The sequence below is a fragment of the Perca fluviatilis genome, chromosome 23, assembly GCF_010015445.1.
Source record: "Perca fluviatilis chromosome 23, GENO_Pfluv_1.0, whole genome shotgun sequence".
Taxonomy (NCBI): Eukaryota; Metazoa; Chordata; class Actinopteri; order Perciformes; family Percidae; genus Perca; species Perca fluviatilis.
The window spans coordinates 11,573,176-11,594,919 of record NC_053134.1 but is presented as its reverse complement, the minus strand read 5'-3'; the positions used below and the strand labels follow the sequence as shown (position 1 = coordinate 11,594,919).

At 40.8% G+C, this 21,744-nt stretch overlaps 1 protein-coding gene across 7 annotated transcripts in view; it reads left to right on the top strand.

The window, feature by feature from the left end:
- cacna2d1a (calcium channel, voltage-dependent, alpha 2/delta subunit 1a) overlaps positions 1-21,744 on the top strand; it is a 101,071-nt gene that overhangs the window by 9,769 nt on the left and 69,558 nt on the right. For all 7 annotated transcript variants that reach the window (XM_039791758.1, XM_039791755.1, XM_039791757.1 and 4 more), the window contains exons 2-3: positions 11,885-11,966; positions 16,936-17,052. In XM_039791758.1, the coding sequence (XP_039647692.1) occupies positions 11,885-11,966; positions 16,936-17,052 (199 nt within the window). The remainder of the gene's footprint in view (positions 1-11,884; positions 11,967-16,935; positions 17,053-21,744) is intronic.

Here is a 21,744-nt window from a genome sequence, read left to right as displayed (position 1 = left end):
TTTACAAGTCATCTTCGATGTTGTAAGCTGTAGAGTCAGTGTAGATTGAAGTTATCTTCTCTCAGCAGACAAAATATGTTGAACATAAAATGCCACATTTCCAGGAGCCACTGTAAAACAAGTCTCACATCGCCAATTACTCAACAGCGCACCCAAAACTATTCCTTTTAATCCTATATTTTTAATACTGATAAATTTACTAGAAAAATGGGACTGTTTTGCACATAAAGCTCACTATATAGCAAATAGCCAGCTTGTATAGTGAAGGGTGTCCACTAGCTAGTTTTGAAATAAAGGTTTCCCATAAATATGTAGAAATGTGGTAAAGGACTCAATAATAAGCCAACTTATCCTGATCGCACAAGAGGTGATAAGTGCTTAAAATATCTCTAGTGAGACACAACAAGCCCATCTGATGTGTAATATTTTGAGAGAGACGCAGAGAAAAGTGGACCCATGATGGCTTCTCTTGAGCCCCTTAATGGAGTTGTATTGGCACATAAGAGCTGTTAATGCCAGACTACACTACACTACTACACTATACTGGTCAGTGTAGGGAGACAGCACTAACAGTAGTCTGCTTGTGTAGGTGTCTAGATTGACATTAATTGGACATTTTGGCCAGGGGTGCTCTCTAATCTCTCTATTTATACACATTGTCCCAGAAGTGTGTTTGTGTAGTGAGGCAAAGGGGTAGGGTTGATGTATGGATGGATGGGTAGAGAGTTTGCTCAGAAAGTGTGAAGGTGACAGGGATGTGGATGTTTAGTCATTTGGGCAGAGTTCAAAATGACATGTAGCAAAGAGAAAGACAGCTGGAGGGGCAAAGATGAGTAAGTGGAGGACAAATACCATCAAATTGTTATATAGAATAACATTTTATTTTCTCTGTTGATTTTTAAAGACTAAAAGACAATATATATTTAAATGGTACACAGTGTGAGGAAAAACCTTACTCTAAAAATTAAATCCCTAATTCTATATGGAGTGCTGTGTCCCCCATGCATTTTTACAAGCTTTATGTGTTAAAAGAAAAGAACATTTTAATTTCAGTCCATTACTTGACAGAAAATCATCCTAGACATTTCTACATGGAAATAGTTGCCAACTTCTTTTTTTATTTGGACACAACCTTGCCCATATTTGTGTGCGCAAACAGGGGATATAATAGTAATTAGTCGCTGTTGTCGTTCTGTAGTCTATTGTGCTGGAATCTCACCAGCAGGTGCGATTGCTCTGCAGCGACTACAAACACTTGCAGGTGTCACAACAATTCTGTTTCCTCTGATTTTAATGTGTCCAGACACCTGCTGGGAGAGGTGATACAATGGGAGCTGTTAGTTCTGTCAGGACATATATGCCTTTTGACATGGAGGGTGTGGACGAGGCAGACTTGGCGCTAGGGGGAAGGCGAGTCAGTCCTAGCTAGCCGTGGTCCAGAGTGTGAGGTCAAACGTAGACAAGGGTAGGGAGAGAGTCTGACCCCCGGCCCTGTGTGTCTCATGTCGCCAGTGGAAAGACAGTAGATATCCAAATGGCCTGGTCTGACTTTGTTAATAGAAAATGTTTTGATATTTTTTTTTAAATGGAAATCATTATGAATGAATAAATCAGTGAGTAAATTATTTTTTGCTAAAAGACAAACATGTAGCATAAACAAAAAAATATAATCTTATAAACGACTAAATTACATCTATCTATAAATTGCAGGAACGTCTGTGTGTGTGTGTGTGTGTGTGTGTTAAGCGCATATCTCTCGAACCGTTAGTCCGATGGATTTCAAACTGGTGACAGGTGTCTTGCTACGGGCACGAGTAAGTGCAGTGCCAAGTTTGACGTTGTTTGGATAAGAAACGCAAAAGATATCGTTAAATATATAGGTAAAAGAAGCACACATTGGCTTTCGCCGCTCTAGCCGCTGGCCACTCCCCCTCTCACACTGCATGCAAACACTGACTGAGCACCTGTTTGTGTCGTGACTCACTCTACACAGTCTCTCTCTCTCTCTCTCTCTCTCTCTCTCTCTCTCTCTCTCTCTCTCTCTCTCTCTCTCACACACACCCCCACACACACACACACACACACACACACACAGGTTCTGGTGGTTGGTGTTCGCAGATATGTGCTATTTAGCTCTCATAACGGGCCAGGTGGGTAGCGCACTTGAAGTGGTTTGGGGTCCTTCTGTAAGTAATTTTGGGGTAGGCTACAATGTGCGTGCGTGCGTCTCTGTCCGTCCGACTGTCTCTGTGTGCTTGATTGCGTGTCTCGCTCTAGACACAGCTGAGAAGTCAAAATCACCATGCATCTAGGTGTTTTATTTAGAAAGTTTTATTTTGTAAAGTATCCGGCTGCACTGTGGCCTTCCCGAATGTGATTACCTGCCTGGCTTGTGTGTTTCTAGCGACACACTCCATACACACACAGTTGGTATGTAAGGTGCTAGCTAGCTACAGCCAGGGATGTACTGATACCAGAAATGTAGTTGTCGATACCATTGCATTGAGTATCATTGTCGATACTATTTGTGGTGATAGCTGGCGGGGTTATAAGGGGAAGGGGGTATTCTGGACCAACAGCTGCTCTGAAGCCTGGCATCACCACACAGCTAGCATACGGCAATGTCTTCCATGAGTTCACTTGTCCTCCCAAACAGCAAGTATGTTAAGTACCGTTTCTCTCTGCCGTTATATATTCACATAGATTCAGCCTGGTTGAAGTTAACTTAACTGAGAGTATACTGGTCTGGCAGGGGTCCACTGGAACAAGCGTTAACGTTAGCTAATGTTAGCTAATGTCAGTTATCGTAGCTAACATTAGGGTCTATGTGACTAACAATGGCTGAGAAAAACTGAACTACTTGCAGTTTGGGAGTTCTAGGTAAACTCATGAAAGACGTTGCCGTGAATGTACGGTAAAGCCAGAGTTATGGATGTACGGTAAAGCTTAACTGCGGTGAGTCAGTGTGAACAGAGATGTTCTTTCGTGCTGGTAGGCATTCTTCTTCTTCGACATTAAAAGGTAGACTAGAACGCTATTAGACATGCTGCCCCCGTCAGTTACAGAAGAACTGCATCCCCTGGTACCTGCAGTACTGTAGAAAAATCGAAGCATCGGTTGTCGTGACATCCCTATCTACAGCTAACATTAACATCTGTACAGTCAACTGTGGGGCGTAAAACTGTACATGAGATTCACAAGAATTAACTCAATGCAAAAAAATGCTTTGTAGCCTGTGTAAACATACCATAACACTTTACATATCATTATGCCATTCAAAGCTAACTAACTACAATATTTGGGTTGCTAAGTATGGTGGTTAATTGAGAAAAGCAATTAAGTAACAGCTTTTGAAATTAATGAATGCCTTTCTAGTCTGCTTTGTTGTCTTTTATATTATATAGTAAATGCCAGTGGTGGTGTAGCTTCAAACTGAACAAAATAAGTCAGTACGAAACGGTTTGTCTTTGGCCATAAGTTCACCTAATAAATCAATCCCTTTGGATTCAGCTTCCTGTAACCCAAACCTGGTCTATCAGTGCATGATTGCCCACCAGCCACCACCCCATTATTTGGTAATGATCTCATACAATGACTTGTCTGCTCTTCCACAGCAACACACCCTACATGATTGCTTGATAGAGGGCAGACAATACTGTTGTAAAGGCTGTACTTAAACACGGCTCTTCAGATCTAGGCAGTGGGTGCGGTAAAAGGCTCTGACTTGACTTGCTAAGAGGAAAATGGTAGAAGAGAGGCAGAAATATCAATATTGTCTTGCCATAGAGGATAATGATGCTGTGAGGCATTTTACAAAGCCTGCAATCATGGTGTTATTGACCTCAATAAAGGAGAAGATATAACTTGTCTCCTTTGTACTTTGTGGTGATACATGTGAGAGGAGGGAGAGGGGAGGCCAAAAGAAAGACATTTCTAACATTATGAGTTTGTTTGGAGAGAAAATGCGAAATAGGGAATACAGAAGAAGTAAAGAGGAAAGAATCATGCAGATTTGGAAAGAATGACCCAAGCAATCAATGGAAGAGAAGTCAACTAAGCAAAAGGTGACAGATTTACAGAATAAGGATAAAGGAGTTTGATGAAAGAAGGAAAGGCAGAAAGAAAAAAGGGCAGAAAGTGACTTGTTTGTCTTCCACAAAGCTCTGTCAGGCTCGCTGCTTATTAGATGCCTTGCTTTACAGTCAGAGCTCTTATTAGCTATCCCCCCAGTGGCTCAATTACATCCAAGCTGCCATCCTCAAACATCCCCATCTTTTTTTGCATCCCCTCTGCTTCCTGTAATGGTGTCAGCCTAGTCTCTCTCGAACAGATTAGAAGCCCAAATTACAACTATCACTGGAGGATTTAAGCTGTCTCCCAGTGTTGGACACCATGACTCCACAACATGATGAGACAGGGAGGGGGAAAAAATAAAGCAAAGAGTCTTTGCTGTCGGATGCTTCCTCTGTGACGGTGTCGATGGTATTAAGAGATCATGTGGATTCGCAGACTGAGTTCGGAGTATAAAAACACGAGGATGTTTAGAAGACGAGAGGGCGCTGGAGTGGAAACTCAGAGATTGGACATTGAGCCCTGGATTCTTGCGGCTGCTCGCACAAAGGCATGCCGGGCCTCGGAGCCAGCGTGAGGCAGACTTTTGGGTGTTTCAGTCGGAGTGATGTGGCGTCCGGCATTGCTCAATCAATTTTCTGGACTTTCACTCAGCCCAAGGTGTTTACACAGTGTCAGGTTTATCCCTCGGTAAAAACGGAAATAAACTGAAAATAAACAGACTTGTTATGAAGCTATAGAAATAACAGGGGCACACTTGGGGCAAGACCTGTGCTGCTGAATAACAATGGAAGGTTGTTTTGGTGGAAGAAAAACTGATTTGCTCCTCCCTAGATGTAATACTTTCTCTTCCTGTGTTGATCAAGGATATGGCATGCATTGCACGCTGCATGACATTAGACTATTAATTCCATGAGTTTCAGTTGAGATGAGAGGACTTGAAACAACTAGTGCCTGCTAACCTGGGAGACGTGAAGAAGCATTCCAATATTTTGACAGCCCAAATACATTCTACAGAGTATTTATTTAAAGTTCGCTGCTTTCTTTCTAGAAAGAACACAGGAATAAGTTTGGTATTAAAGTAAAGACGAGACTCCGCAGAAAAAGCTTGAAGGTAAAATCTTCCCAATCTTCTCTCCATGAACTCCATCTGGGAACCATCTTTTAAAGTTGGATTACAAGCTCTTGCAAACCTTGTAACAGCCCGACTGTGAGCTTTTTTTTTATCAAAATCTTGATTGGAGGTAAAAGTAGAAACAAAGTATTAGTCAAGGACAGTTTGAGGTCAGTGTAATTCTGGTTTAGCACCACTTTGGTCTTGTTTTCATTGTTTGGGCTGTCATTTCTATCAGTGATAACTTTGTACTCACCAAGTTAATAATTCTAAAATCATGACGACATTTAATTGGGCAAGAAGAAAACAGCCAGCGGATCAGACAGTGAACAAACCCACAGCTTAGCCAGTTTAGGAAGTCAGTCTAAACTGTTATAGATGTTCCAGTGTCAACAAAAACAGTCACACCACAAGGTCCATAGCTGTTTCCTCAGCAGATGGAGTATGTCCAGTTGTCACGGAATTATAGATGCTCAAATAAAAAAAACAATTCTGAGTACTTTAAGGACTTCTTGTGCATGTTGGCTAAAACGTTTAACACTGAAAGTTCAATCTTGTAATCACTGTGTGTCTGCCTTTGTTTTCTCTTCCCAAATAGTTTAATGTGTTGTTGTCTTTAAATAATCTTTTTTCATGGATGGAATAGTCATGATGGCCAAAACAATGAAAATAAGACACAAATTGTAATTAACCAGAATTAGCCTTTAAATAATTCAATCCAGAATGTGAATTGAAGCTGCACTTCCTGTAACTAACTTGAATTATCCTTCAATCTAAATGGCTTCCTGATAAATGGAACCCAGGAGACTTTGATATTTATAGTTTTTGAGTGTTAAAGCGTATTCACTTCCTGAGCCGATTGTCCTGCAAGTGTATTAACCCTGCTTAAAGTGTATTAAACAGCTGCACAACAGCTAAAGGCCAGAGGCTGTGGTTTTGAAGTGTAGAAACAGAGGGAGAGGGGAACACCCACAGGCACACAGCTCGGCCGGAGGGGTAAATGTGGTCAGAGGTAAGAAAGTAGTGCTCTAATGCTGAGTCATACTCTCTATTCTGGGATTGTGTCCACTTCCCAGTTTTCAACCCTCGGGTTGGACAGTGTGCACCTAACTGGCAGAGCAAGGTTATTTGTGATTCTTCTGTGGTGAGTAAGGGTGTTCCTTAGAAGTCTTTTTTTTTTTCACCTCTCTAAGGTGGCAAATAATGATAAATAAATCTGTTATACAGCTAGCACTGTACACCCAGAATCATTTGATACATATCTTCTCATTTATTTTTTTTTTTAATTCACCTCTTTCATTTTAAATTGAAATTATAGCAGACAATGATTTGTTTGTGCATCATAAACTAGTATTACACTAGCACTACTCGTCATAACGATGTAATCATAGTATTTGCTCCTGAACATTATTACCTCGCAAATAGGATGGCATCTAGGCAGTATGTCACTTGAAAAAAATATAAATAAAACCTGCATTAATAGATTTTTTTTTTGCCCATTTTTGGGCAGCGCATCAAACTATAAACGCATCACTGACATATTTTCACATTATAAAGTTGGTTTGGGATGGCTACCTGATGAATCCAAGTCCAATACTCACACTTTTTCTTTGTGAGGGAAATATCTGATTCGTCACTTACTAAATTAAAACAAATATTGATTAGTGCAGCTTTAAGCTTTAAAGCCAAGTCTCTGCCAATTGTTCACACTCTAAATTGTTAAGCAGTGCTTTGTCATGTGCTGGTCCATCACTCTGAATGGTGGGTACTTCATTACATTAAGAACACCGGTCCTGGTGACCTTTGACCCTGGATAACCCCCACTGCCCCCTGAAAGACCCACTGCTCTGGTTACATACAGACAGTGACACACACACATGTACATGTACACACATATGACAGCTGGCCTAAAGGTGGCAGCTTCTCTTCCAGTCATTAGAGGGATGGAGGCCAAAGGAGAGGGGGTGGCTACTGCCAATAATGGTTCTAGCACAAATTAAGACATGCTCACTTGTCAAGTTGAGGAATGAACAAATTTAGCAGTAAGAAAGACTCACATACCTGTGACATGTAGACTATTTTGTCTGTTTTTCTGAATTGGTCTGCAGACAGGTGGTGTTGCATTATCTGCGGTAATATTGACACCGCTCACCAGCACCTCATCTAATTTCACACCATTTAACTCACTGGCACATTTGTGCTTGTGACTGAGGACGTGGAAAGAACTTGATGAAATTTTAATGTCATCTTTTCATCGTTTGGATCCCTCATATCAGATGATCTGTTCGTCTAAACTCCAACCAAGTGTGTCTCCAACTCTCTAAAGTCAGTGAACCTGCGATGATCTGTACTGCATGCACATTGAGTCATATTTCACTATGACAAGTAACATACTGAGGTAGACAGGTATTGGAGCTCCTCATCTCAACTCTCGCAAGTATTAAACTAGTCCAGGCCCAAAGGGTGTGTGCATGTTTAAGACCAGGGCTCATTTCCCGCTCTGCACAGGAAAATGTGTGTGTGGTATCAGAGTGATATTGTGATGTGTGAGTTCATACCAGGTGGAAAAAGTTACTTGTCTTTAAAGCTGGTTTCTGTTACTGTTAGCCTTGCCTTTTTCTGAAGAAACTACCTTAGTTTTACGCACATTTAGTAGCCCACTTTGACAGATATTTCCCACCTGGCAGAATGACCTATCTCACTTAAAATTACTTTTATTCAATTGTATTTCATCATGAGAGAGCCACTGCTGGCTGGAACTATCACAGTGGAGTTTGCAGTACTAGATGTCACTAATTGGTCAAACACAAGCTGCTGCAACCTGTGGGCATTCTTTCAGACTTCCAGCAAGCACTAGCAGTCACTTGTATCACTGAAAGGACTAAGGACGGGATTATTTTATGTTATTGACTTTATAAGAACATTTATGTTACCAACTTTGTGACTAGTCTAAAAAGTGAAGGGAGTGGGACACTGAGAGTTTGGAGGCCCTGCTGTAATATTATGCCAACGAAGTACATTATGGAACACAAATTATTACTAAACATGATATAAAATACCAAGTTTTTGGACTTTAACAGCACAGTAAGTGCAAGAAAGAATAAGAGAAAGAAAACTGTAACTCTAATTGGTAACTGTTTCAATGCAGTTGCTAAAGAAAAGGATGGTGAAACCTCCCAACCTGCACAACTCTTTAAAGGGGCTTTCCAGCTATTTATTATTGTTTTTTAGTATTGTCCTGCAACTTTGTAGCGACTATTTAGACCTTCCTCACCTGGTAAATGCTGTTATACTTGGTAAACTCGTAGCTCTGTCCAGAGCCACAGATTACAATAAACAGTTCATCTGTTTTCGCAGCCTGAGTAGTATTCTCTGTCATGAGTAAGCTGAACTTGGTGTAAATTTGATAGAGTGCCCCTTAAAATTAATCATCACAGTAGCACAAGAGTAAATTCCAGAGACCAACACAGTGATTATGTGGTCTTGTTTAATGCAATAACTTATTTGTCTAAATCTCCTACTCATTAGGGTTATCGACATGTAGTAAAATGTATATATTTATTTTTTTATTCATTTTTTTTTAACTGCAAGTACACTGGACTTTTGTACCCTTTTTATAATTTGATAGATTATATGGTTGTGACCAAAAACAATCAGCCCCAGATGTTGTAGTAGGCTGGTCTACACTGCGTTCTTACAGACTGTCAAGTGAGCGAGTATACGAGTGAATGACTACAACTGGCAAAAAGAACAAAAGAAGGGGTTTTCAACAATTGCCTGTCAGAAAAACTGTGTCTGCTTCATAAGTGGGTGTTAGTAATGACTCAGTGAGACAAGTGTGAGAGGAAAGAGGCTTGTAATGCCAGCAGGTCTCACACTTGGCTGAGTTTCTCATGGCTCCTCTCATTTCCAGCCCTGCAGTCTGCAACCAACCGCTGTATAGCCGAGTGGCTCCACATGGCTCACCAGCCATTTTAGAGGCTTCCTTCCTTTCCACATTGCCCCTCCTCTCTGATTTCCCCAAGGAGAGACAGAGCGAGAGAGGGGGTGCCGAATAGGAGCTGAGCATGGGAGGGGATAATGATGCTATCTCATTTTTCCATGTCCTGCTCCAAGTTTCCATTCCCTTATTAAATGCTTTTGGACTTTTTTTTGCACTTTTTTTTGTCTGCTTATATTAATAAAGAAACACTATTTCTTAACTTATGAGAAAGCCGCACATCCTGATGCTATGCTGGGAATGTTTGCCATTTCACTGGAGGAAGAGGAAGGTAGTTATTTGTGGAAGTGGCTAATCAGAACTCTGCTAGCCTTTGTGTTTTTACCCAAGATATTTGATTAAACTGCAATCAGAGAGATGTCTAAATTCTAGCAAAAAGTAAGTAGAATTAGCAATTATCAGTACATTTTACATTACAACCTTATCTCATGTAGAAACCCCAAAGCTGCTGCAGACAAGTGAGGGAACAAATCACTTTTGCCACAGCTAGTGTGGTTAGGCACACCTGGATCACATTTTATTGTAACTCTCCTCTCCTACTGCAAAGAAGCTCTGCGAACACAAGATTAGTGTCAACTAGTTCATGACCAGAGCTGTCTATATCTAGAAAAGCAACTTAACTTGCCTCACACTTACATTAGATGTGAAGAGAATATGCTGTAGCATGCTCAAAAAACATTTAATTAATGAATTATTAATGGCATTGAACATCTTTGATGAAGCATAACCATACACCCACACGCGCTCACCGTTTTCGCATTATACACCTGTTGTAATCGGCCCACTCCTCTTGTTGAAGGCCAACTGGGCTTACTTGAAAGAGTCACATGCATAACAACCCTCGCCATGGCTAGTGGACCTTATCTCGACCCTGGACTTGTACAGTCGTTATAACAACTATCGATGAAAATCCACTATGAAGTAATTTGTAGCAGATTAAATCCTCTTATTTTGAGAGAGAGAGAGAGAGAGAGAGAGAGAGAGAGAGAGAGAGGTGAAAGAGGCTGAGCTATGTGCTGACATTACACCCATCCTATATCTGCCCTCAGCTACTAGCAGCTGTCTTTCAGAAGGCTAAATATACTATGTGGCGGCTATTCTACACGTTTTCAGCCTGAGCTAACCCTCCTCACATTACACTGTATTTTTTTTATTAAGATAACATCGACAGGGTTCATATGTCAAAGTGCCCCTCAGCAGTGTGGAAGGTGGAGAGGGTGAATTCACACTGTGGGGGAGAAAGGGTCATTTTCTTTATTATGCCATGTATTGTTTCAATGGTTGTCGTAAAGGAGCCGGGGGGAGGGTTTGTGTACAATTACACTAAGTGTCTTACAGTGTAATTGTTTTGAGAGTTGTCTGTGCAGTTGAGCAGCAGGAGGTTGATAAAAGTATTGTAGGGATTGTATTACCTGTGGACATTGCTTTTGGTGAAACAATTCTACATCAGCACTTGATAAAAGTTCTTGAACTATAGGAAAATACTTTCAATTTTATTGATTTCAACTCAGTTTAAAAGGAATAGTTCAACATTTTGGGAAATATGCTCATTCGATTTCTTGCTGAGAGTGAGATGAGAAGACTGATACCACTTCCGCATCTGTATGCTAATGCCAGGAATGTGAATACTGGAAACAGCTAGCCTAGACCAAAATGTAAAAACAAATTCTGTTCTGGTTTCCTCTATAAAACCACATGGTTTCATTTTACACTTGTTTTTTTTTTATGGCTGGAATAAACAAAAGATAATGTGTTAATTTGTGAGCTTTAACATCGCTTGTAGGCAGATTTTGTCAGTGTGTGACAGAGCCAGTTTAGCTGTTCCCATTGTGTCCACTACCTATGATAAGCTAAGCCAACCGGCTACTGGTTGTTGTTTCATCTTTACCGTACAGACATGAGAGTTCCATTGATCCAGTCATACCTTGATGTGAGTGTGGTTACCAAGTGAGCAAAATTTCTATCTATCTATATCTATAAAATCTATTTCACATAGCCTGAACTGAACTTAATGCCAGGGATTTCCATATATAGGAACTGGTGTCCTTTAAAATCTTCATGGCTAACCCCCATGGCTAAGTTACAGGACAAAAAGTTGATCTATAACAGTTTAGACATGCTGTGTTTTGATATGTTCATGGACACACAGACATTCACATAAGTGTCATATAATTCTACTGGTTGTACTAATGCTGAGCTTTTTGCAATGCAAAACAATAAAATATTTTTTTACTTAAGTAAAGAAGATATGTTCTGATCTTACTAAAGTGTGTTAAAGTCATATTAAACAAAGTATACGCTCTAATAAATGAACGTTAGTGTACCTCTTTTTCGGTTTCTTCTTCTTTCCCTTTCTGTCCTCTTTCTCATTAGGAGAATACATTAACCACCATCTCACCCCTGAGGATGTAACACTCTAATGCTGACAACTATGAATAGCTCTCAGGCTTAATGCACAGCTCGTGGAGTAGTGCAATGTATTCACTTGGCTAAACATTATTATTTCATGCTTTCCCTTCCTGAATCTCTATACAGCTTTTTTAGCATGTTGTAATAGTTAGCAATAAAACTCAAGTCTTGTGATCATGTGGGCTGTATTCAAACAGAATGAGTGTGGAGCACCTCGGAAAATTTGATTAAACTGTGCAGGTCAATTAAATGAGGATTGCTTGGCTAATTGATGTTTTCCATGTTCTTAGGATAAAGGAATGGGTTGACCAGATGCAAAAAGAGTTGATCACATTAACAGACACATCCAGTGGTATGGACAACCTAATACAGGTAAGCATGCCTTTCTGTTTTTTGTTTCTTATTTATTTAGACCAATTTCTAAAAAAGTAGAGTTTATAACCATTGGATTTTAAATTTGAACTGAAATTCACCTCACTTTTTGTGTAAGGAAAGACGACCTTAAATGATACTGCAGCTATTATGTATACAGTGGAGCTTCAAGGACTCTTGGTGGGGATTTTTTTGAATGGGAGCAGTTGACTGACATTCGAGGACTAGCATTGCTAGGAAACGCGCTGTCAACTTCCATGGTGCGCTACTAACTGGGACATGTCACCCTTTTTCAACTAGCTCAGTTAGCGTTGGTTATCTACTAGGGGCGGTACGGTTCATGAAAAACATCCAAACCGTTCGGTCCGCTTGTCTCGGTTCGGAGAGTGTGTGCGCCGCACGGTTTGACACATGCGCAATGTAGCCTCGTGCCCGTATGTGACCTCAGACGTGCGTTTCCCTTTCGCGCGAAAGAAGAGGTGTGGACAAGTTACCAACAAAACCTACAGAGAAAGACCGTGCAAAACATTTCAGGCCGTCCTGCCAACCTGTATTCATTTCAACATCAATGTACGCTGTAACGTTTTTTCACTCTAAAGTCGCTGAAGCGGCTGCAGTTTCTCTCTCAGCTCTCTGCAGCGGGCGGGGCTGCTCAGTTCTCCCCGCGACTGACGCACAAACACATACACAAACACACACAAACAAACACACACGGTGGATGCAGGAAAAAACGGAGATGAGACATACAGGAGGACCTGACAGCTACGCTCGTTATTGTAAGTGCAATGATAAGTCCAATAAGTACTTAATCAAATGGTATGACTGTGTGTCCCAGCCGAGGCCAGGATAGGAAATTAACTAACAATGTAAACTGTTTTTATGTTTAACGTTTTCTGACTTATTCAAAAGACGGAGCTTTAAGTTCCTCTCTTTTTCTTTTAAAGGATACATTTTTGTAAGAGCTACACTGAAGTAACCTGACTCCGCCAGATGGATTGCTTCGCATTTGCTCGGCATATCCATCTGGAAACTTTCCGCTGGAGAACTTTTGGGAAGGGGCGAAAATACTGGTTAGCTGATTGGATAAACCATCTGTCTATCACCTATGTTGGTAATAGACGGGCCAAATCAACCAATCAGATCAACGAAGCGTATGAAAATACAACCACAAGCCCCTGCTGCTGCAGGCAAAGCATAGCTCGTTAGCTCAGCAAGCAAGCAACATGTCGGTAAAGGATATTTGCCGTTTGTGTAACGAGAATTTACGAATAAAAGGTTTCAGGTTCCAAAAGAAGGATCCAAGAGAAAAAAGCATTAGCAAGCAGCTAACAGAATTAGGGCTACCGCTGTCTGAAAATCCTGGTTAACTGATTGGATAAACCATCTTTCTATCACCACCTAAACCCGCCTCATTGGCCCGGTCGTTTGGCGAAGGGCTCCAAATTTTCTCTTTCTCAAGATGCCAGACTGATCTGCGAGTGGAAAACTGGAGCTCGTGAGATCAGGACGGTCTCACGAGGCTAACGCTGAAGTTGGCAGTTTGATAAATGCAAGTTATTTCAATAGATATTCTGTAATATTTCAATCTTCATGTGCTAAAAAGGCACATAAGTTCCTGTAGATGGCAATACACATTCTCCTTTTTTTGCCAAATAAATGAAAAGCATGTTGAAATCATCAATGTCTTCCCTCTTGCTATATCAAAATCTCACCTAGCTTTCCTCAGAGATGGTCCCAATAATGTGCTTAAAGTCAAGTCAAATTCAGCTTATGCATGATATAGCCTAACAATATAATGATTTAATACTGTATCCTACATTGTGGATAAGTAAGCTATATATCATATGCTGAAGTATATTTCTGGAGTGTTAAAGATTACAAGAACCGTACAGAACCAAAACCGTGACCCTAAAACGGTGATACGAACCGGGTTCTGTGGTTTTGTGAACCGTACCACCCCTATTATCTTCCATTTGCAATTTAAGCTGTCTGCCCCTTAAACATATTCAACATTTGGGGAGACCTTTTGTCAAGATTGTATTCCTCTCAGAAAGTGGAAGCTAACAAGCTAGGCTAACTAGCTTACACTTAGTAAGTAAAACTTAGTTGACCTAGCTCGCTAATAGCCTTGATTCCTACTAGACGTTACTTTTTGTATATTTTTTTAAACATCTGTGCCATTGGCAAATTAACAAACTTTCAACACTCAATTAGATGTTCTGTAACCAAAAAGTAAATAGATGTACTGAGTCACAGGGTAATGTACAGTAGTGCTCAGAAATGGGACTAATGGGACTAAAGGTCAGCTTGTTGGCCCCTATGCTGGTTTCTGCCCATCTGCCTGGAATACAAGTGGTTTAGCAAACTATTTTTAGTGCCCCTGCATATTGCACCAACAAATTGAACAGTACCTACATACTGTAGTCAGACAGAACCAACTATTTATACAGTTAGTAGGCTATATAGTAGTAGTTTAACAGTTTGATATACTGATTTCTTAGCTTAACTAATTTTATTTCAGTTCGACTTTAAATAAAATCCATTGCAAAGGTTCAGTATTGACAAGAATTAACATTTGTACTTCAAGTCACTACTTTTCTTAATCTCTTTATCCCTCCTTGCACGACCTCAGACTGTCGCAATACATCACTAGTCTATATATAGTATCTTCTCATTAGACATAACGCTGCATCATTTCATTCTGCCAGCGCAATGTACATGCTCAGATAAGATCAGCGTCACGACTATACAGTGATGGCCATAGTCCTTGCACACGTACACCCACACACAAAGCCACATCTGACAAAAGAGAAAAAGCTTTCTAGATCCACATTGATTGACATAGGCTAATGCATCTGGCACTTTGAGAATATAATCAGTCGGCTTTAAAGCATCACTGAAATCATTACAAAACGTGTTTTATTTTAAGTTGTGGCACAACTTGTCACCAGAAATAGAATTAACATATCTGGCAATATTTTGTGAAACTGAAGCCTCTCAAACTGTTACTGTAACAGAAGCTGATGGTTTTGGGGACGCCCTTATCCAAACAAAATGTACTGTACACAACATGCAGTATTTAAAAGTGCGATGAAGCTTGCAAGTTAATAATGCGTGTGGAGAAATTATCCTGATTGCATGTGCTGTTCATCCTGTAAACACCTTCTAATATTGTTAATTGTAGACTTTTATGCACACAGTTTTGCTTTTTGTCACTTGGAATCGTATTTTCAACTAGAGACCCCAAATCCACAATATGGGTATATTCAGTTCCAACATGCAGATTAAATATATACATTTTAAGAAAATCATCCTGTATACTTTTTGATAACACAATCCAAATCTAAAAGGCAGGACTATTTCTCTGTAATATTGCGCTTGCTCAAAAGCAAAATCCATCGGAAGCCTGGAGGATGAAGACAAATACGTGCACATGCCGCAGTTCTGTGGATGAATGTCGGACAATGAAATCCCTCTAGGCTGCTAAATAATTGGCTGTTTGGCATTTGTGTTCCTATTTTATTTTGCTGGAGCATATTCCATAGCACAGTAAATTTGTTGCATAACCTGACATTGCAATTTAATCACTGGACATGTAAGTTTCTTTTTTAAATCACTGTGTGTTGGTCACTGAGGTCCAATGAAGAATAGAAGATGACCACTGATAGTCAGATAGTCTGTGGATAGAAAATATCTTAAGACTGAGAAAACATGAGGAAGATCCGTTTTAATTTTAGTAAAACACACACATGCCACTCGTTTTCTGAACTTTATGTGAAAGTGTTTGCTTTGTAAAGCAAACCAGTGGTTGAAATCATAATTTTCGGGGATGGAGATTTGTAAGCATTAGGCTCATCACCATACCTCTAGAGTCCCGATCGTGCCGAATTTTTCTGTCCGAGCCTGGCCCGCGTCCGACAGAGCCGTGTCCGAACCCGGCCCGAGCCCGACAGGCATTAAGAAATTTATGTCCGAGCCCGACCCGAGCCCGACACATCTTTTTTCCTCTCATAGCCTACTAATGACACATGTAGGCTACGTTTATTTGTGTGGAAAGCCCTTTTTTATTACGTAACTGTAGGAAGGCATTCGGCAATGTCAACAGATGAGCGCATCAGCGCATACGGGGCAACAAGCACACGTTAATCAGCTGTTAAAATGTTCAATGTGTTAACCTTTCCTGATCGCTTCGTTTCCGACTGTGATCAGAAAACCAGGGGAGACTCGATACCTCCAGGGCCGACGTTATAACATGAATAACCACTAACTCTGCTCCGGTTGCATCTACAACACGTCTGCTTCCTCTTTTTCTATCTCTTTTCTGCCCACTTACCACACACACACTCACACACACACACAAACCCACACGCACTGAGCTCTCTTAAAAGGAGCCGCAGCACCATTTTACAACAAATTCCTTATCGCGCTGATGTGACCGAGCCCAACCCGACCCTGACCATAATTTCTAAATATCTGTCCGAACCCAGCCCGGCCCGTCGGGTACCGTGGGGACCCGTCGGCCTCGGGTCGGGTATCCATGCCTTACATACCTCATCATCATGCAGCCCCTTTATTCTTTTAAACTGGACCGCTGCGATGACATAGTGAGGATGCCGAGAGGGCACCGGGAAAAAAAATGCAGGGTCATCTGGCAAGAAAGGTAAATCTGGCTCAATGTTTGATGCAACACAAACCTACCACTACATGGGCTTCTCAAATATGCATATTTGATGTCTGATAACTCTTTAAACTCGTGAATCTGTTACTCAAATTGGCCTTCCTGGGTTGTATTACATTGTCTCACCGCTACTTGAAAAATCTAATCCAGGTTTTGATCCAGGTAATGCAGGTATGTTTTCAGTCTGAACGACTGCTTACTGATTAAGACTTGACATCGAGGACATTTAGATTTATTCAGTTTAAGTTCTAATCATCTCTAACCCCTGCTCTTCCCCTCTGATTGTCTCAGATATATCACAAACACAGACCTCACTTCAGCGTGGAGTCCAACAATGCAAGGCAACTGGTGGCGACGGCTGCTGGGAATATAGAGAAACTGCTGGCTAACCGCTCCCGAGCACTAAAGGTGAGTTTGATCTCCAAACACAAAAAGATCTTGTGGCAACCCCACTTCTTAGGGAGTTTTGCTTTTTCTACTACTTTACCAACTTGACCATTAAAAGCTGTTATTTTTTGTTTTGAGATAGGGACACAAAATGCTAATTCTAGTCGGTTTGTAAGACCAGGCCCAGCGTCTCTCCTAGCAGAGCCCAAGGAAATGCACAGAAACAATCTGCTCTTCCTCATTTCACATCAGAACAGCCACTGAAACACAGCCACTGCTTCAGGCCATGCACTGATCGGATATAAGCAGACATCCTCTAGCTAGATTACTTGATTCAGTTACCAGTCTGGGTTGCTGCATGCAAAAATATATACCATTTTACTGTTTGTGTATGTGTATCACTTTTTCCTGTTATGAAAAAAATATGTTACAGATGTACACTGTTTAGTTTCAACTTTCAGGAATCTTTTGTCTTTCCTGTGGCCACTGAGGCTGAGTCTGCCCTCATACCTAATCCATACCTGCTGCTTTTAAAGGTCAATTGAATGAAACGAACAGAAGGAAAATGCTATAATTTTGTAGTCAAGTGTTCCCGACAGCGTTCACCACAAGTGGCTGCACTCCTTCCTTGTTGAATAGCTGACAAGACAATTCTATAACCTTGGTGGAGCTGTGAGATTGAGTCAGGTTTGGTGTGTTCTTTTGTGAACAGCAAACCTGTAGTACAAGCTGTTTACAGCCTTGTGACAAACAATATAACATATTATCTAAAACATAACATTCTATGTTATGCTAGCAGAATAGCTTTAGGGATAACAATGTTGATCGATTAGGTTGGTCCACCACTTTGGTCCAGACGAAAAAATCTTAACTATTTAATAGGTCGGCCGGGGATTTTGTACAGAAAGTATAGGTCCCCAGAGGATTTATCTTAATTACATTATATGATCCTCTGACTTTTCATCTAGTGCCACCTGCAGATCGCATCAAAATCTCAACCTCTACTACATGAATTGGCACAATATTTTATGCAGACATTCATGGTTCCCAAAGGATTTATCTAGGGCTGTCCCAAACGATTATTTTTTCAACGGTTAATCTAGCGATTATTTTTTCAATTAGTCGACTAATCTAACTACTTAATTTTTCAATTAGTGATTATTTTCCCATTGCTCAATTATTAACAATTTACACAAAACAAATTTCAATAAGGCTCAAATCTCTATTTATTCAAATTGTTTAACACTGCACTGTTCAAGTAAAATTAATTTGTAGTGCTACCTGATGCCAAATGTAGGCTATCAATCCAACAACAAAATAAAGTCCCTTTCAGGAGGAATACAAAAATAAAAACTTAAAGTAAACAGAGCAAGTGCAAAAATAGTAGTGTATGAGAGATTAACCTATATTTGCTTTTTTAAACAGTAGGTCAAATAATGAATAAGATCTTGTTTAACATCCAAGCTCTTCTCCCTTTAATGTAACTGTAATTATTTGTATCTAAAGGCTGGTTAAGCACTGTAGGGAGGAGAAGTTGGACAGTTCTCGTTCCAGTGATTTGGTACATCTGGGTGATGGCGTCGGATATGCGTTAGCATGTTAGATGTATTTCCACTCACATTCCCAACAACTGCTGAACAACGCCGACACACAGTCCTCGTCTTATCCACCACCCTCTCGCCTGTAGCCTACTACTGGAACTGACCCAAAGACCGACGTTTTCGAGGCAGGGACAGCACCAGGCGGGAGGGCATGACACAGAACCTGACAAAAAACTGCATGTAGGCGGAGAGCTCGGCTGGCTTCAGAGCTAAGGCGGGGCTACAGATTACGTGTCCCTAGAACCCGCGTATTTAACAGTAGTACCGCGTTACGTTAGTTCTGCATTACATTAATTAATTTGCACGCAAGTTTGATTTATTTATTTCATTTAGTGACGCGTCGACGCAAATTATTTGTGTCGACGCATTTACGTAATCGATGACGTCGACTACTAGGGGTGGTACGGTTCACAAAACCCACGGTTCGGTTTGTATCACGGTTTTAGGGTCACGGTTTTCGGTTCTGTACGGTTCTTGTTATTTTTTCTTTTAATCTTTAACACTCCAGAATATACTTCAGCATATGATATATAGCTAAAATTAGCATATTGAATGCATGTTGCACAAAACATGCACACAGTGGCAGTTCTATATATTGTTTTATTTCATCATAGGTACCATGAAATCCAAAATGTTCCCACACACCAGACTATAAACGACGCTGGCGCATCCTCCAGCTCTGGGCAGCCTCTCTCCCTTGACATTTCTGCAGGTGACGTGGACGTGACCTGCAGCGGCACCCCACTCCACTTGAGGAGCGGTCGGCTCGGTGTCTCTCAAAATCTGACGAAAATCTTTTAAACTGACCTTTGTCGATCTGAAATGAAGACAGATTCAGCAACTGCATGGCCTATTTCTCGCTTAAAATGTTTTCAGAAACACGTTTCGGTGAACTATTTTAGTACAATATGAGATCGTACTCTGAACGAGCCGCCATGACAGTCAATTTTGAAGTTAGGGACCAGCCAGACCCATGTGACGCGATCGTCCAATCAGCTGCCATGGGTTGCGTTTGTCACGCCCATCCCGCTCGTCATTTCCAGTAAGTGTTTTAACATAGGTGTATAAAGTGGGCACTACGGCAGTAAGAGGTTAGTGCAGCTTAACAGTGTACTGACGAACCGTGCGGTACACACACGCTCCGAACCGAGACTAGCGAACCGAGCGGTCCGGGTGTTTTTTCATGAACCGTACCATCCCTATCGACTACGTCGACGAATCGTCCCAGCCCTAGATTTATCCTTACGAGAACCACTGACTACTCCTCTTGCACGACCATGAGGTTTACATATGTGGGTTTGAGTGAAATGCAGCAACTGTTGAATGGTTTGCCATGAAATTCGGTATACATGTGTATACCGAATTTCATGGCAAACAATTCATGTTCACATGTCCCGTCAAGATGAATTGTAAAAACTTTGATGATCTCTTAGCCATCAGGTCAAAATTTGTATTTGTCCAATAAAATATTTGGTTTATTGCCAAATACTTACAAAACTAATGACGCTAAACTAAGATGGTGGATGTGGTAAACATTACCTGCTAAACATCAAAATGGCACCATTGTTATTGTGAACATGTTGGCATGCTGATGAGAGAGCAGAGCTGCTAGTGTGGCCATAGAGTCTTAGATGTTTGCATGTAGTTACAAAGGACAACAGCTAAAGGGATCCAAACAACCTTTCACTCCACCTTAGTTAAAAAATAGCAGTATTTGGTTAACTAAATTAGGATCTTCTTGGCGCTCCCGGTCTCGATCAATCTGGCTCCAAGAGCCATAAATATTCAATTAAAACCTGACAGCCTGTTGCCATAGTTACATTCTCATTGATTACCCCATCAATCCATCCAAGCGTTTTCTTTTTCTTACATCCCAATAAATGCCAAAGGATGAGGGACAATTAGTTTTTGGTGTAGTTGTGTTGCACCTTGGGAGTCAAACACGACTGCTCGGTGAATTGATGGCACCAGAATAGAGATATTAAACTACAGGCTCTGTTCTTACATTTTTATCAACACCATCTGCTGTGTTTTTCACCTGTGCGAGTTAACGGCAGTTGTTTAGCTCTTTACTAGAAGTGTGACAACAGCAAGGGAGGCAGGGATGATTTTTTTTTAAAGTTTCACACCATATGCTGATGTTCTTTGTTCCTCTAAGAAAGTATGTTTACTTGTCACTGTGTTAGCATTGAAGAGATGTTCTGTGGTGGCGTGGTAGCTACTGTACCGTAAATGGTGTTCTGTATAATGAAGTGGAGTTGAGCCAGCATTATGGCCATCAGTTTATGTAAGAGACCATAAATAGTTGCTATGTCCACTTAGCTGAATCATGAATTGAAATGGAAGCAGGCAAAGGACGACTGCAGCATCTGTAATGTTTTTGACCCGACCTACACTAATCTAATATTTCTCTGCACAGGTTTTAATCTGTCCAGTAATCAATCCGTCCCTTTGACTTACCACCTTCAGTATCCTTGTTCTTTGGTTTCCTGTCATCTCACTTTCCTTCATTCCTCCCTCTTTTCTCGCTTCCATTTGGAAGAGCTGATTACACACAGCATGAAGTGATCATGTAAAAGAGATCGCGTGAGAGGTTATAGCTTTCTGTCTGAAAGAAATGTAATGGCCTGATGTGTATGAGAGAGAAATGATGATGAGTAGAGGGAGAGTGGTAGGAAGTCCATGAGTGCACTAAGCCACACCTCCCATGAGGCAGCGTACAAAAGACTAGAGGCCTATTACAGATCCCCCTCCATTAAGATCTTGGCCTTGTAGTACACAATTCAACAGGCAATACTCTCTTCTTGTTCACACAGCACTGCTATGTGCTGTTGTATATTACTGTTGCACAGAATTCTAGTTATTTGGTGATGAGATAGCCTACTGCTGCTGGCATTTTTTAGACCCAGTTTTCCTGAACCTGCTCCCTCTACTGTAGACATGTAATAATGCATTGACCACCATTAATGTTATTGATTCTACCTGTGTATTTACTGATTTGATATCTGTTTACCCTGCTTTTTGTTCTACTTTACTTTTCCTTCCTATGAACAAGTTTCTTTTTTATCTGGAGCATCCACTCCAGAAACTTTTCTTGGACGCTTAGGATTTT